This window comes from Argiope bruennichi, chromosome 4, assembly GCF_947563725.1.
Source record: "Argiope bruennichi chromosome 4, qqArgBrue1.1, whole genome shotgun sequence".
Taxonomy (NCBI): domain Eukaryota; kingdom Metazoa; phylum Arthropoda; class Arachnida; order Araneae; family Araneidae; genus Argiope; species Argiope bruennichi.
This window is the reverse complement of record NC_079154.1, coordinates 20,123,370-20,135,682: the sequence shown is the minus strand read 5'-3', so window position 1 is coordinate 20,135,682 and position 12,313 is coordinate 20,123,370. Positions and strand designations below refer to the sequence as shown.

Below are 12,313 nucleotides of genomic sequence, written 5' to 3'. Positions count from 1 at the left end.
AAAGAATGCAAACAAATGCTGCGTTTCAAGATCTTTGCAATGTTAGTTCAAAAGTTGTTGTTACCTGACTTTACTTATAAAGTTTTAGAAATGATTGACTAGTATTGAAATTAGAAAACACAACAGGTTGTATTAACATTAAAGAAAATATTTTGATTTGGATTTCCAACAAAAACACTGAGCAATTCAAATCTTTAGTTTTCAGATTAATGAATTAAAATTTATGTCTTTAACAAATTCAAAATAAATAAAATAAAACAATATTTTTATTGATAAGGCACTTTAAAAGAAGTAGGTTATAAACAGAGTTTGGAGACGCAAGCATTGTCAATTTGCTAGTTCTATCGTCTTTGACTTGCCCATAGAAGATAGAATCTTCTCGCATCGATTTATTAATAATGATCTGAGGTCTCAACTATTTTGAAATCAATGTCTTGTCATAATTTATATATATTTGCTACAATACCTATCAGCTTGAAATTATAAAAGTAATTTATTATGATTTAAGAAGTTTGATTGTTCTGCTAAGATAGAAAATACATGTATACATGAAATACAAAGTAGTTTCGCCTTCGAACAATATAAAATGTGGCAGTATTTGAATACGATGCAATTGTAATAGTATTAAAATCGACATTTAGGACTGCATTCACAAAGAATACAGGGGAAAACGACTCATACACCAACTGTCACCTCTTTTGAAATTACAGGCACTTCCTTTCTGAACACTTATTTTCAGCATGATCAACTGAAATTAAAAGTATCGTCCCCGGTGGAAAAATGAAAGTGCATATGTGAAATATGCTTACCATAACGACATATGAGCCGTTTATTTTGAAAATGGGACAAGTCCATTTTTTGTTATTGCGAGATATTTAAGGGTTTGCGTTTCATTAAATTTAAAAATATTGGTCAGTATTAATAGATATATTTTTTGTATTTTGTGGAACCAGAAAATGTAAGTTTATAATCCAATAGTGTTTACAGTGATGACTAAAAATATAAGAGTTCCATTATAACTAAATGAATTTGCCTCATTTTCAAAATTAAAGAATTATTGCAATCATTCATTTAATTGGGAAATAAAATTTCAGTTGCATCAGCTTTTTTTTAAGAATAAAAACAAAATACTATTCAAATTTTTATAAATATTTATTAATTTATAAAAAGGGAAACAAAACCAAGAATATTCTAGTAGAAAATATAACATAACAACAGACAATTCAGTTTTATTAAGAATTTCAATGAAATTTTATATTTCAGTTTATACGTAGGTACAATCAATTTGGATTTTATTCAAGATTTAACATTTTTAAAAATTCATGATGAACGGGAGGTATATATGGTAATAAATCCATCATATCCTTGTATTTTTCAGATGTAATAAATCTCCTTTTTTTCTTACATAAAAGATAATTTTATATTTCTGAAATTACTTGGAATTATGTACCTTCCTCGTTGTGTTGACAAATCGATAATTTTAAATTCAAAATCTCGTTCTATCGAAGTTTTGTTGAACATTTTGTATGGTGCATCCATTGTAAATCTGATCTAGCATATAATAAATACGGTTTCTCCATCGGTATTTTTTTCTTTTTAAAACCGCTTTTTCCAGAGATTGGGTTGAAAATAAATTTCCAGTTTAATTTCATGTATTTCATTAATTTCATGTAAATCATTTATTTTCGACAATTTTGTATTACTTTATAATAATCCTGGGGAATATGCAAGGAACTGGTTTCTGGATTGAATAGTTACTGGATAGTTCCACTCCAAAATCACGATTGTTCGGTAGAAATGAATGTCCTGATAATAAAAATTTCTGATCAATGATATTTATTTCGTTGTCACTGGACTGAATAATCGGTGATGGAAGTAAACATTATTATCGACACACAAAATTAAGATATACTTTTTATTATTTATAAAATACTGTACAACCACCTATTTTCAATATCAAAAATAGATGAATAGAAACACCCTAGATTTTAGACATGATGTCAAATGGCCACATTTCCTTCCCCATAGAGCAACCGGAGCTAAATTTTGCCGTAATATATTCGTTCAAATATAATTTCAATCTAAGATGGACTTGTACCACTTTCAAAATAATCAGATTTTCAATTATGTTAAGAGCTAAAACTTCCATCTCCAAAATACTAGAATCTAAATAATTTTTTACTATAAATTTTTTACTGATAAAAAGATTATAACAAGTTTTATCTATAACTATCATTATCTCCATTTTTTTCAAAAATGGACTTGCCCCACTTTCAAAATAAATGGCTCATATACAAATGTCTTGTCACTATTATCCACCGTTTAGGATGAGCTCTTGCGACAGACTAACAGGCACATGCATTTTTTGCTTGTAGATATTTTTCCAAAAATACATGTCTTAAAATAGGAAGTAGGAACTTCAAAAATGATATTTATTAAAAAATCTGGGTATAATGAAATACATTTGCATTTTATAATTTAAAAAAAACTTTTATAAAAGATCTTAAGAGAACAAACATGTAAAAATCAGCAACAACAATGTTAATAAAATTTTTTTCAATAAGGTTCTAACGAGCTAAAATTATTAAAACCTTGTTTGTATATTTACTCCCTTCAATTACTGAAATTCGTTATGCTTTTTTTTTCTTCATGCAAATTATTCACTCAATCCATTAAATAATAAATGAGCAGGAGTAAAGAAAAAAAAATTGTGAAATTTTTTTGGGTAGAGATATTAAAGTCTTTTTCTCTCTCAACTAACTATGCGAGGGATGTTAAAAATAATTCGAAGAGAGGAGTCTCCTCAAAATTTTACCATACTATTCAGTCAGACCCGGCCTTCTCTATAAAGGGGTCTGTGTGCAAAAAAGCATTTGGAGCTCTAAATATTTTTGTAAAGTAAAAAAAAAAAAAAAAAAAAAAAAAAAGTAAAGTAAAGTAAAAAATTACAAGAACGAGTTATGAGTTATTTATTACGTGATTTTGTTTTTGCTTTTAATTACTTCAGAAAAATTACAATGTTTTACATTTTTTTCGATGCTTAATATAGCAAGTGCATTTAAAAGTTCTGTACAAATGTCTGACCAAAGACAATTTTTTTGTTAATTTTAATTCACTGAAAGAGGGCTCAGCATTTGCTGTGGTAATTGGCAATAATGTAAAGAAAAGTTTTAACACTTTTAATGCATTTGGAAATAACTCATAGTTATTATTTAAAGACCTTTGGCGACCAGCCGGTTCGCCAACATTAATGTTCGTTAAAATTTTAATAATTAAATATTTTATGCAATTACTACTTTAATAGCTTCTTCATCAAAATATTTTAAAACTTCAAATTTTGATAGTCATATAATTCACTCATAATATTATAAAGGCCTTCAGTCATAACATAATATGTATCTCTCTAATTTTCTGTTCGCTCCCGTAGAATTTATGATTTAAATTCTACTATTTAATACAATTTAATTATAAAGTGGAAAGGATTAATTTTTAATTAATATAATAATATTTTTTACTGAAACAAAGCATTTTTTTTAATAATATCATTATTGTAAACAGAGTCACTGAGCGTTTAAACTTTATGGGTACTAAAGAATATCTTTCTTAATTTATGTAATATCTCAAGAATTTGTAAACAAAATTTTCTCAGATTCAACATGAGTAGATTGATTAATTAACAATGCTTGATTTTAAATGCATCAAACACTAAGAAAGTAAACATAATCGTTTAAAATAATCGGCCGAAAACAGGTTAAAAAAAACTACTTAAAAAACGATGTACTTAAAACTATAAGCATATACAATAAATATATAACTAACATAAATACAATTTTTACAAAAGCATACAACTAACCTAAAAATAATTTAAATCAAGTCCGCATCCGTTGATAATAGTTGTCAACAATCAGAACACAATGCGCATGCGTGAATTTTCAACGCCAGTTGATAACGCAGGTGCGTGAATTTTTATTCGCTAGTTGGGGTAACGCTATACAGGTTAGAAATTTTTAATGTCCTTTATTCTGTTTTATTTTAATTCAAAAGTACCTCAGAATGAATCTGAAAGATAGATTCATTAACAATGTTTAATTTTAAATGCAACAAACACTAAGAAAATAAACAGAATCGTTTGAAATGATAGACCGAAAAATTTTAAGCCTAGCCTCATTAGCGTGGGGAAAAAACTGAAGCCTTACTCATTTGGCGGTGGGGAAAATGAAAAGATTTTTTTGGCGGGAAAGTCAGTTTTTAATTGATAATTAAAATTCTAATTAAAAATTCAAAAAAAAGGACCTGAGGGGCACATTCCCGACCTCCAAGGTATACATGTACCAAATTTGGTAGCTGTAGGTCAAACGGTCTGGCCTGTAGAGCGCCAACACACACATACTGAGCTTTATATAAGTATAGATGTACTGCAATACGTCTTGTGGGTTACTTACATTCCTTTCGTTCAAAATTAAATCCCCTAGCAAACAAATTTCTTGGATTATGCTTTCATCTACATCTTTACAAAGCTTTATGAACATTTTTCTAATTCATGTTTTTCTGAAGTTTTTATATCTGTAATTATTTTGAAATACTTTTAAATCTATTTTCCATCCATACAATAACAGTATAAATTACAATGTTGAAAAATAACATCTAAATACCTTTGCCGGGATTTTTATCAAAACATTTTCAGCTATTTCGGAATGATTTTTTTTTTTTTTTAATTTTTCGAATTTGGTTTTTGGAAAATGTTCTGAAATATTCTAGTTACCTTCCGTCACTTTTGCTTTATCTAAAAATGCGTTAAATTTTCTTCCCAAATTTTGTATTTCAGCTTTAATTTTATTAATTAAATTAAAAGCCGATTCATGAACAACTGTTTTTTCTTGAAATAGTTTATTGATATTGTTAATTTTGGACAATATTGCAAACCATACTATTAAACATAAAAAAAATGGCATTTTTTGTACTGAATGCAATAGACTTTTAGTTTCAGATACCATTGTATTATCGTTATTTGCGTCAATAAATTCTTCTAGGGCATTATAAATTTGCTCAAACTGTGTATACACTGTTTTAACCGAATCCTTTGGCTCTCGAAAAAAAAGGTGTAAAATCGCATAATGGTTGAAGAGTAATAGTTAAGTGCTTTTGGAGAATTTCCCCTTTTTGCAGATGCAGGAAATAAGCAATATAAAAATCGTTATATCCAATATATATATACTGTTGGAAGCAGTATCACAAATTATTAAATTAAAAGATTGTGATATGCAAGGCATATAAATTGCATGAGGGTTTAGAACAATTATTCCAGATTGTACACTTTTATGTTTCCCCTTCATGTTGCTGCCGTTGTGATATGCATATCTTCTACAATTCATAATATCTAAATTCAGTTCATTTAATCTTTCCAATGGAGTTTTTACTAGTTCTTCTCCAGTCACATCAGTTACTTTAATAAACCTTATAAATAACTCAATTATAGTTAATCTTAATAAATTTTTATCTTAATTTAGCCCATGTTAAATTCATTCTAATATGTTTTGTTAATTTTTGATCCAATTCCCACTCTTTTATTTAATTATTTTTAACATGCGCTTAACAAAATCACTTCCTACACAAGAACGAAGAATAAAAATCCTTAATGCTTATAATATTCTTTTAAAGATACCTAAGATTCGTGGAAAAATTTTAAGATAAATCGACTCGTGGAAAAAAAATTCTTACAGAATCTCACAGTAAAATCACTAACGAGACAAATATCCGTCTCTTTTGCTCTTGTATCGCGACGTAGATTCCCGCATCTCCTACTGCTTTTTTTCCTATCCATAATATAAACATCCTTGGTGAAATAAATCGAATTTAAAATTTCAAAAGTTCAGTCAAGATCTGTAAAATTATATATATATAGACATATATATGTGTGTGTGTGAAATTAGATTTTAAACGTGTATATGTAATGATATTTTAAAATCTAATTTCAATTCTAATTCATTTCAAAGTTTTATCCTAATTTAGCCCATATTAAATTCATTCTAAAATGTTCTCTTATTAACCGATTCAATTCCACCTTTTTTTATTTAATTTAATTCAATACGAATTCTAAAATTGCTGATGTCGACAAGTTCTCAAATTCCGAGTGAAGGAATAAAAAACTATGAAGCCAAGCGATTTTTTTTAAAGACTTACCTGGATTTACCTATCCTAAATCGGCACGTGTTAAGAAATCTCTGTCAAAATCTCACATTATATAGAATTACGGGGATAAATATTTCTGTCTTTTTTCGCTCTTGTGCCGCGCTGTGAACGAACGCAAGTTTTGTTCCCGTTTCTTGTATATAAATAATGCCCCCAGCGATAAAAAAACAAACAAATAAAATAATAAAGAAACAGCAACAAAAGCGATGTTTAAAAATTTGAAGTATCTTTTCTCTCTTCGGCCTCGGCTTAAAAAATTATGTTTACATATAAATTTTATATTTATGTAAACATAAACATATATATCTTGATTAACTACCTATTTTTTAATCTTAAATTAGTTCATATTACTTTATTTTTATAATTTTCTCTTATTTCCTGATCCGAGTCGCATTTATTTATTTCAAACACGATTTTGTTTCTCAGGCCACGAGTGAAGTGGTATAAATCTTTAACACCTAGCCATTCCTTTTAAAAATAATTAAAGATTCCCTTTCCTAAGTCGACGCTTGTCAAAAAACTCAGTATCAAAATTTCTTAGTTAAATCACTAAAGGAAATAATTTCTGTCATTTTTCTCTTGTGTTCAGAAATTATCGAACACCATCCAACTTCGTCTCCATGTCCACACCCTGCCTTCCTATATAAAAATAAATTGTTTATTCCAAAAGTATCCTCTTTTCGGCCACACATTTGTCAAAATTATGTTATACATATATAATTTCATTTAAATAATTATAAATATTATATGAATAAATGAAATTAAAATTTCTACGTATTCATCAACATACTTGTATTAACAAAATAAATTAGACCTTTAACTGACGATTTTATTCCAACTAGAAGTGGGGAATAAAAGACCACAATCTGCTTTCTTCCAAAGATCCCCGTTAGTTTCCATCTTCACAATATAAGTAAACAGAGGGCAACAACATCGCCTTTCTCTGTATATACACCATTTTGTTATTTTCAGGCATTATTAGTCTCCCATCCATTCTTACCTTGAGATTCAGCAAAATAATTCGGAATTACATATATGGGGTTAGCAAACAGTTTTTATCCGTATTCGTATCAGACCATGAGATTTTCAATACGAAGAAGTCAGTAATTATTGTAACAAAGTGAAGATAGGTTTTCACAATAATTATATGCAGGGGTGTTTGTGGGACCCAAAAAAATCCCCTGAAACTTTTACGGACTTACTACCGGCATTTTGGAGTTTCGAGAAGGGGGGGGGAGAGAAATGAAAAATTACAATTATGAAGTATTGAATGACCTAATTATAAAAGTTCAATGAATTACTTTTTTTGCAAAATTAATAACCATAAATTTTCAAACATATAAACTACTACATTTTATGCAAATATTTTAAATTACCTGAATTAATTCTTTAAAAAAAATTATCTAATTTCTGCTGCTTTTTTTTATTTTCTGATGTTTGTGGGCTTGTCTTTCTTTTGTGGTGAACTTCATAATTGCAGGAAGGTTGGCTTTTATTTTCCTCATTTACAGTTGAAGAAATTTCCTCGAGAACAGCACATGCAGAGGTAGAAGCAGTTTGCTTTTCTGCTAATGTAGAAGGTTTTTCAGAGACTTTTATAGGTGACTCATCTGAAATACATGTTTTTAAGTCCTCTTGATATGTTTTCCAACTTCTGTTCATATTCAGTAAGAGATCTTTGTGAATTGGATCAGTCATTGGATTTTTTGAGCCATATTTTTCACATGAGGTTTCTTTAGAAGCCATTAAATCATATTTAATAGCCTGCACTGCATCTAGGGAATCAATCTTAAGAGAGTTTCTATAGTCAGTGACAAGTGTATCCATTAAGTTGAATGCACTTTCCACTAATGGGCCATGGAAGCAGCTAAGGCAGGCTTTGACCAATTTAGCCAATGTAGGATACCTATAATCATTTGTGAAATCATCTTTTAAATGAAAAACTTCAGACCAATATTTATCAATCGTACACTTGACTTGATTTCCACTTTCATCAGATGTGTAGAGCATTTCTTTGGTGATATCAATATCACTCTGGTATAACCTTATTTCAGCTTCTACTTTTGACTTTTCATTATCACTAAAAATATGGGACATAAAAGATGATAATTTTTCAAAAGCTAATATTGTACTGGTTTTACCTCTTAGCTCTGGATCTAATGCTGTAAAACTAATTAGATATGAATTTTTAAGGGGTAATTTCTGTTTCATATGCTGAAATTTCAAAGTGAAATTCTCTTGCGTACATAAATAAAAAAATATTTCAATAAGCGAAACGAAAAATTTACACGTGCATCAATAAATGAAACGAAAATTTTACACAGCGGAGAAAAAAAAGTTGCGAAGCGATCAATGACAAATAGCTAATACGGCGAAAAATCCCCCTTCTCTACTTATTGGCGCCACGCCAGGAGAGATAAGACCTTTGAACCCAGAGTCACGTTATCGCACATCTGGTCGAACGAAGTCTCTCCCTTTTTTTTCTGCCGCGCCTACTTGCCGAAAAGAATCCAGAAGAGAATGTCCGAGAACCGGGGGAGTGAGTCATAACTCGCAATAAGGAAAGAACAAAATAGAAGTTTTTTCCCCCTTTTCACGCATTATCACTGCCTTTGGAGAAAGAAAGGAAAAGTTTTCACCACACACACTGACCTTGCGTTTTCTGCTTTCAAAGCAAACAAAATTACGCAGATCAAAATAAATAATTCATTATTATTCCTACTTCCTTTTGAACGACGATCCCCGGAATTTCCGGGTATCGAAGTTCAAAATCCCTGGAGCACAAACACCCCTGTTATATGGCTATTGCAGAGCTGTATCTTTAAAGAATGCTCCACCAGTGGGAAAAAAATATTCCATTTCGGAAAAACATTTTCATAAAATATTATTGATTTTTTTGTTAGTTTTACAATAAATATATTTTTTATATAATTAAAATAATTTGATTCGTTAAAAGCCTATAAACTCATTATAAGTTTCTGATAGAATATATTTACCCTTTAGGTTCAGTGAAATTTCTCCTAAGCTCGTGGATATGGATAAAGCAGAAGATGACGAAATCATTTTGCAAGAGGTGATAGTTGAACAAAACAATATCAGAGCACCAGCCGTGGTTAGATCTAACAGCCTTCAAATACCGGGAACTTCTATAGGTCCCAAGAAAGATACTTTGTCAAAAGTAGGCATGCTTATAGGTTTAAGTCCAAAAATAGCGCCGAAGTTTCCTCGAGAAAAATTGAAAAGCATGTTTAAAAAGAGAAGGTTATCAGCAGCCCTTCCTTTTCACAAAATAAAGGGTGTTCGCTTTAGCAGGGATACCAAAGACGATGACGAATCTGAAAGTGAATCGCTGTTAAATGTCAGTGATCATGAACCGCTTGAAGTAGCAATCACTTTATCGAGTCCAGAACTAACGGAAGCAGAGAAAGAATCAGGAACACATCCTTATTATTTTACTCAACAAACAATAACATCTTCAAAGCAACTACCAATGGAAAGAGCTTTTATTGTACGGCAATCTAGCTTGACAAGATCCGAATCCGAAGAAGAAAAGATATCGAAAGCGCTTAAAATTAAATTGTGCATACCTAGAACTAGTAGTTTGCCAAATATTCAACAATCAGATTCCATAATTCCATACATACGCGATCCAATAATAGCATCTTCGTTAAAGAAGATATCGAAAGTCGAACAGAAAAAGAAATCAAAAAGGAAAACAAAACGTAGAAAATCTCCTCCTTTGAAATCCGAACCTTTTACAGATGATCCATCAGATCACAGCGATAGAGAAATGCCTGGTGACAAAGAAATTGAATCTGGCAGTGATTCACCATCAAGAAGAAATACACTTCCTCAAATAACTCTAACTAGGTGTGATCACCATGCATCCGAACATCTAGATCTAGCAGTATCACCGAATCATTCAAGTAGTTCCGATTCTGGAATGCAAGAAAGAACGCAAACGTCACCGTCACAACCATCAAAAATCGAAGAGAGCACACCAAGCACATGCATTGAAAAACCCTTAGATCAGCATTCCAAACCAAAGAGTGATTCTTCAAAACATCGGAAAATCAAAGACAGTACAGTTCTGAAAGAGCCAATTACGAAAAAAGATGAACCCAGAACAGTAACACAAGAGCGTCCTCAAGGTTCAGTAATTATTCCCATCGAAGACGAAGAAACTCCAAAAATATCACCAGGAGAAGCTCAAAAACACCATTCCAGACCTTGTAAACCACCTACACACCTGAAACTTCAAATAAAACCAGATTCAAAAGAAACAGTTGAGTCAAAGGTAGAGTCCCCAGTAGGAGCTCTGAGAAAAGAATCCCCTCAATCGCCTGTTCGTTCACCTCTTTCAGAACCATCAACATCCCAGACTTATAAAACAGTTGCTACAGGAAAGACCCCAGAGCTGCATTCCATGCCAACCTCAGTAGCTTCCGCACGTGAAAGTGCATCAGCTTCCGACGGGATACCGAAGAGAAATCAACCTAAACGAAAATCTCCTCCTCCACCAAGAAGATCATCGCCTTCTCCTATACGACCAGAAACTCTGAGGTTTGCAACAAAGAGAGGTTCGGTTCCATCCAAAAAAATAGCTGGCATTTCTCTAGCACCAACAAAACCCAAAAGTCCTTCTACTGACATTCCCAGAGGTACAAAAGTAGAAAGAAGTACATCATTTCCTAAGCCCTCAATAAAACTAACCACGCCTTCACAAAGCTCCCCTACGACAGAAAGTCCTTTAACTCCAGAAACTCCTACATATTTTGGAGCCGAGTCTTCGAAAGATATTCAGGAAAGTAAAGACCAGAAAAGTCGTCAGCCCCCGGATGCTCCAAAGCGCCACAGACCACATTCAAGTAGTAAGGAAAAGGAATGATTTTCACTGTACTGCAGATAAAAGGCAGCAAATTTGCCGGTCAAAACAGACTCAAAAGGAAGCAGCAGTTCCAAGAGCCGACTCCTCGTCACACTGAGCAAAAAGAGGCCGAATACTCCTCTTAGATGGGAAATGAGGTTATAACAATCAATAACCTCACTAAGTACAATGCCAAAATATTTATTTATCCTTTTTGGCGGATGAAGACAATGAGATCTTGTATAACATTAAAAATCGGAAGAATATGTAATTTTCATACATTGCTATGGAAATCAATGTAAACGAGAAAGACAGCAAGAAAGCCAAGTACTTGATATTTTCATTTTTCAATGTTCGATTCTCTGAGATTTAATCTAAAGTTGAGAATTCCCAAACCCTCCGAGGAAGCATAGCAAGGAAAGGAATAGTTCATTGTATCAAACAATGAAGCCAATGAAGTTAAGATGAAGATGCTATAAAAAAACGAAAATCAGGGATCTGATTCATTCCTTTCAATGTGTGAAGTGTTCCTAGCAGATATATGTAGTTTTTATTAGTATGCAGTATGAGAACAACAATCTTTAGGTCTCAACTGCAACAATGGTCGATGAAGATATAAAGGGAAGTTACCAGGATTGTTATCGAAGGACAGTCAAAATGTTTCTTGTCTTTTAAAATTTATTTCTATGTTATTTATAATTTAAGACAAACATATTAAAAAATAAATCAAGAATAAAAAATTTGAAAATAAATCACTGATATTAATAATATTTTATTTTGTATTCCAAAACCATCTTCTTCAACAATAAAAAGAAAGACAAAATTGTAATAAGTTATTTATTAAAATCATTATTTTCATACCCATAATAAAATATACATGAAGAGGTTCAGGATACCAAATTTAAGTAGTAAGATAGTCATTAAATGCACCAGTAAAAATTGCCATTAATCATGAAGTTAAATGACACTGTTAACAATCAGACAATAACAACATATAGAAGTCATTAATAAATTCAGCTAAATAAGATATGTGAAGTAAGGAGGAAGCAAAATTAATATATTCTACAATTGTTTTGGAATGTTTTCTCGTTATTTTAAAAACCAACAAATGTATTTGCATTATTAATTTCAAGACAAAAGAAAATAAATGCAATATAGCTTTAAACATTAAATAAAAGAACCATATGATATATTTAAATGCTGCTATTTAATTCCAATGACATTAGTTATTTTTCTTTAATTTCAAACACTAAAATA

At 30.9% G+C, this 12,313-nt stretch overlaps 1 protein-coding gene across 2 annotated transcripts in view; it reads left to right on the top strand.

Moving 5' to 3' along the window:
• The window catches only part of LOC129965455 (uncharacterized), a 64,968-nt gene extending 53,160 nt beyond the window's left edge, over positions 1-11,808 (top strand). For both annotated transcript variants that reach the window (XM_056079334.1, XM_056079335.1), the window contains one exon: positions 9,193-11,808. In XM_056079334.1, coding sequence (XP_055935309.1) covers positions 9,193-11,077 — 1,885 coding nt within the window. In that variant the 3' untranslated portion in view covers positions 11,078-11,808. The remainder of the gene's footprint in view (positions 1-9,192) is intronic.
• Positions 11,809-12,313: the final 505 nt, after the last annotated feature.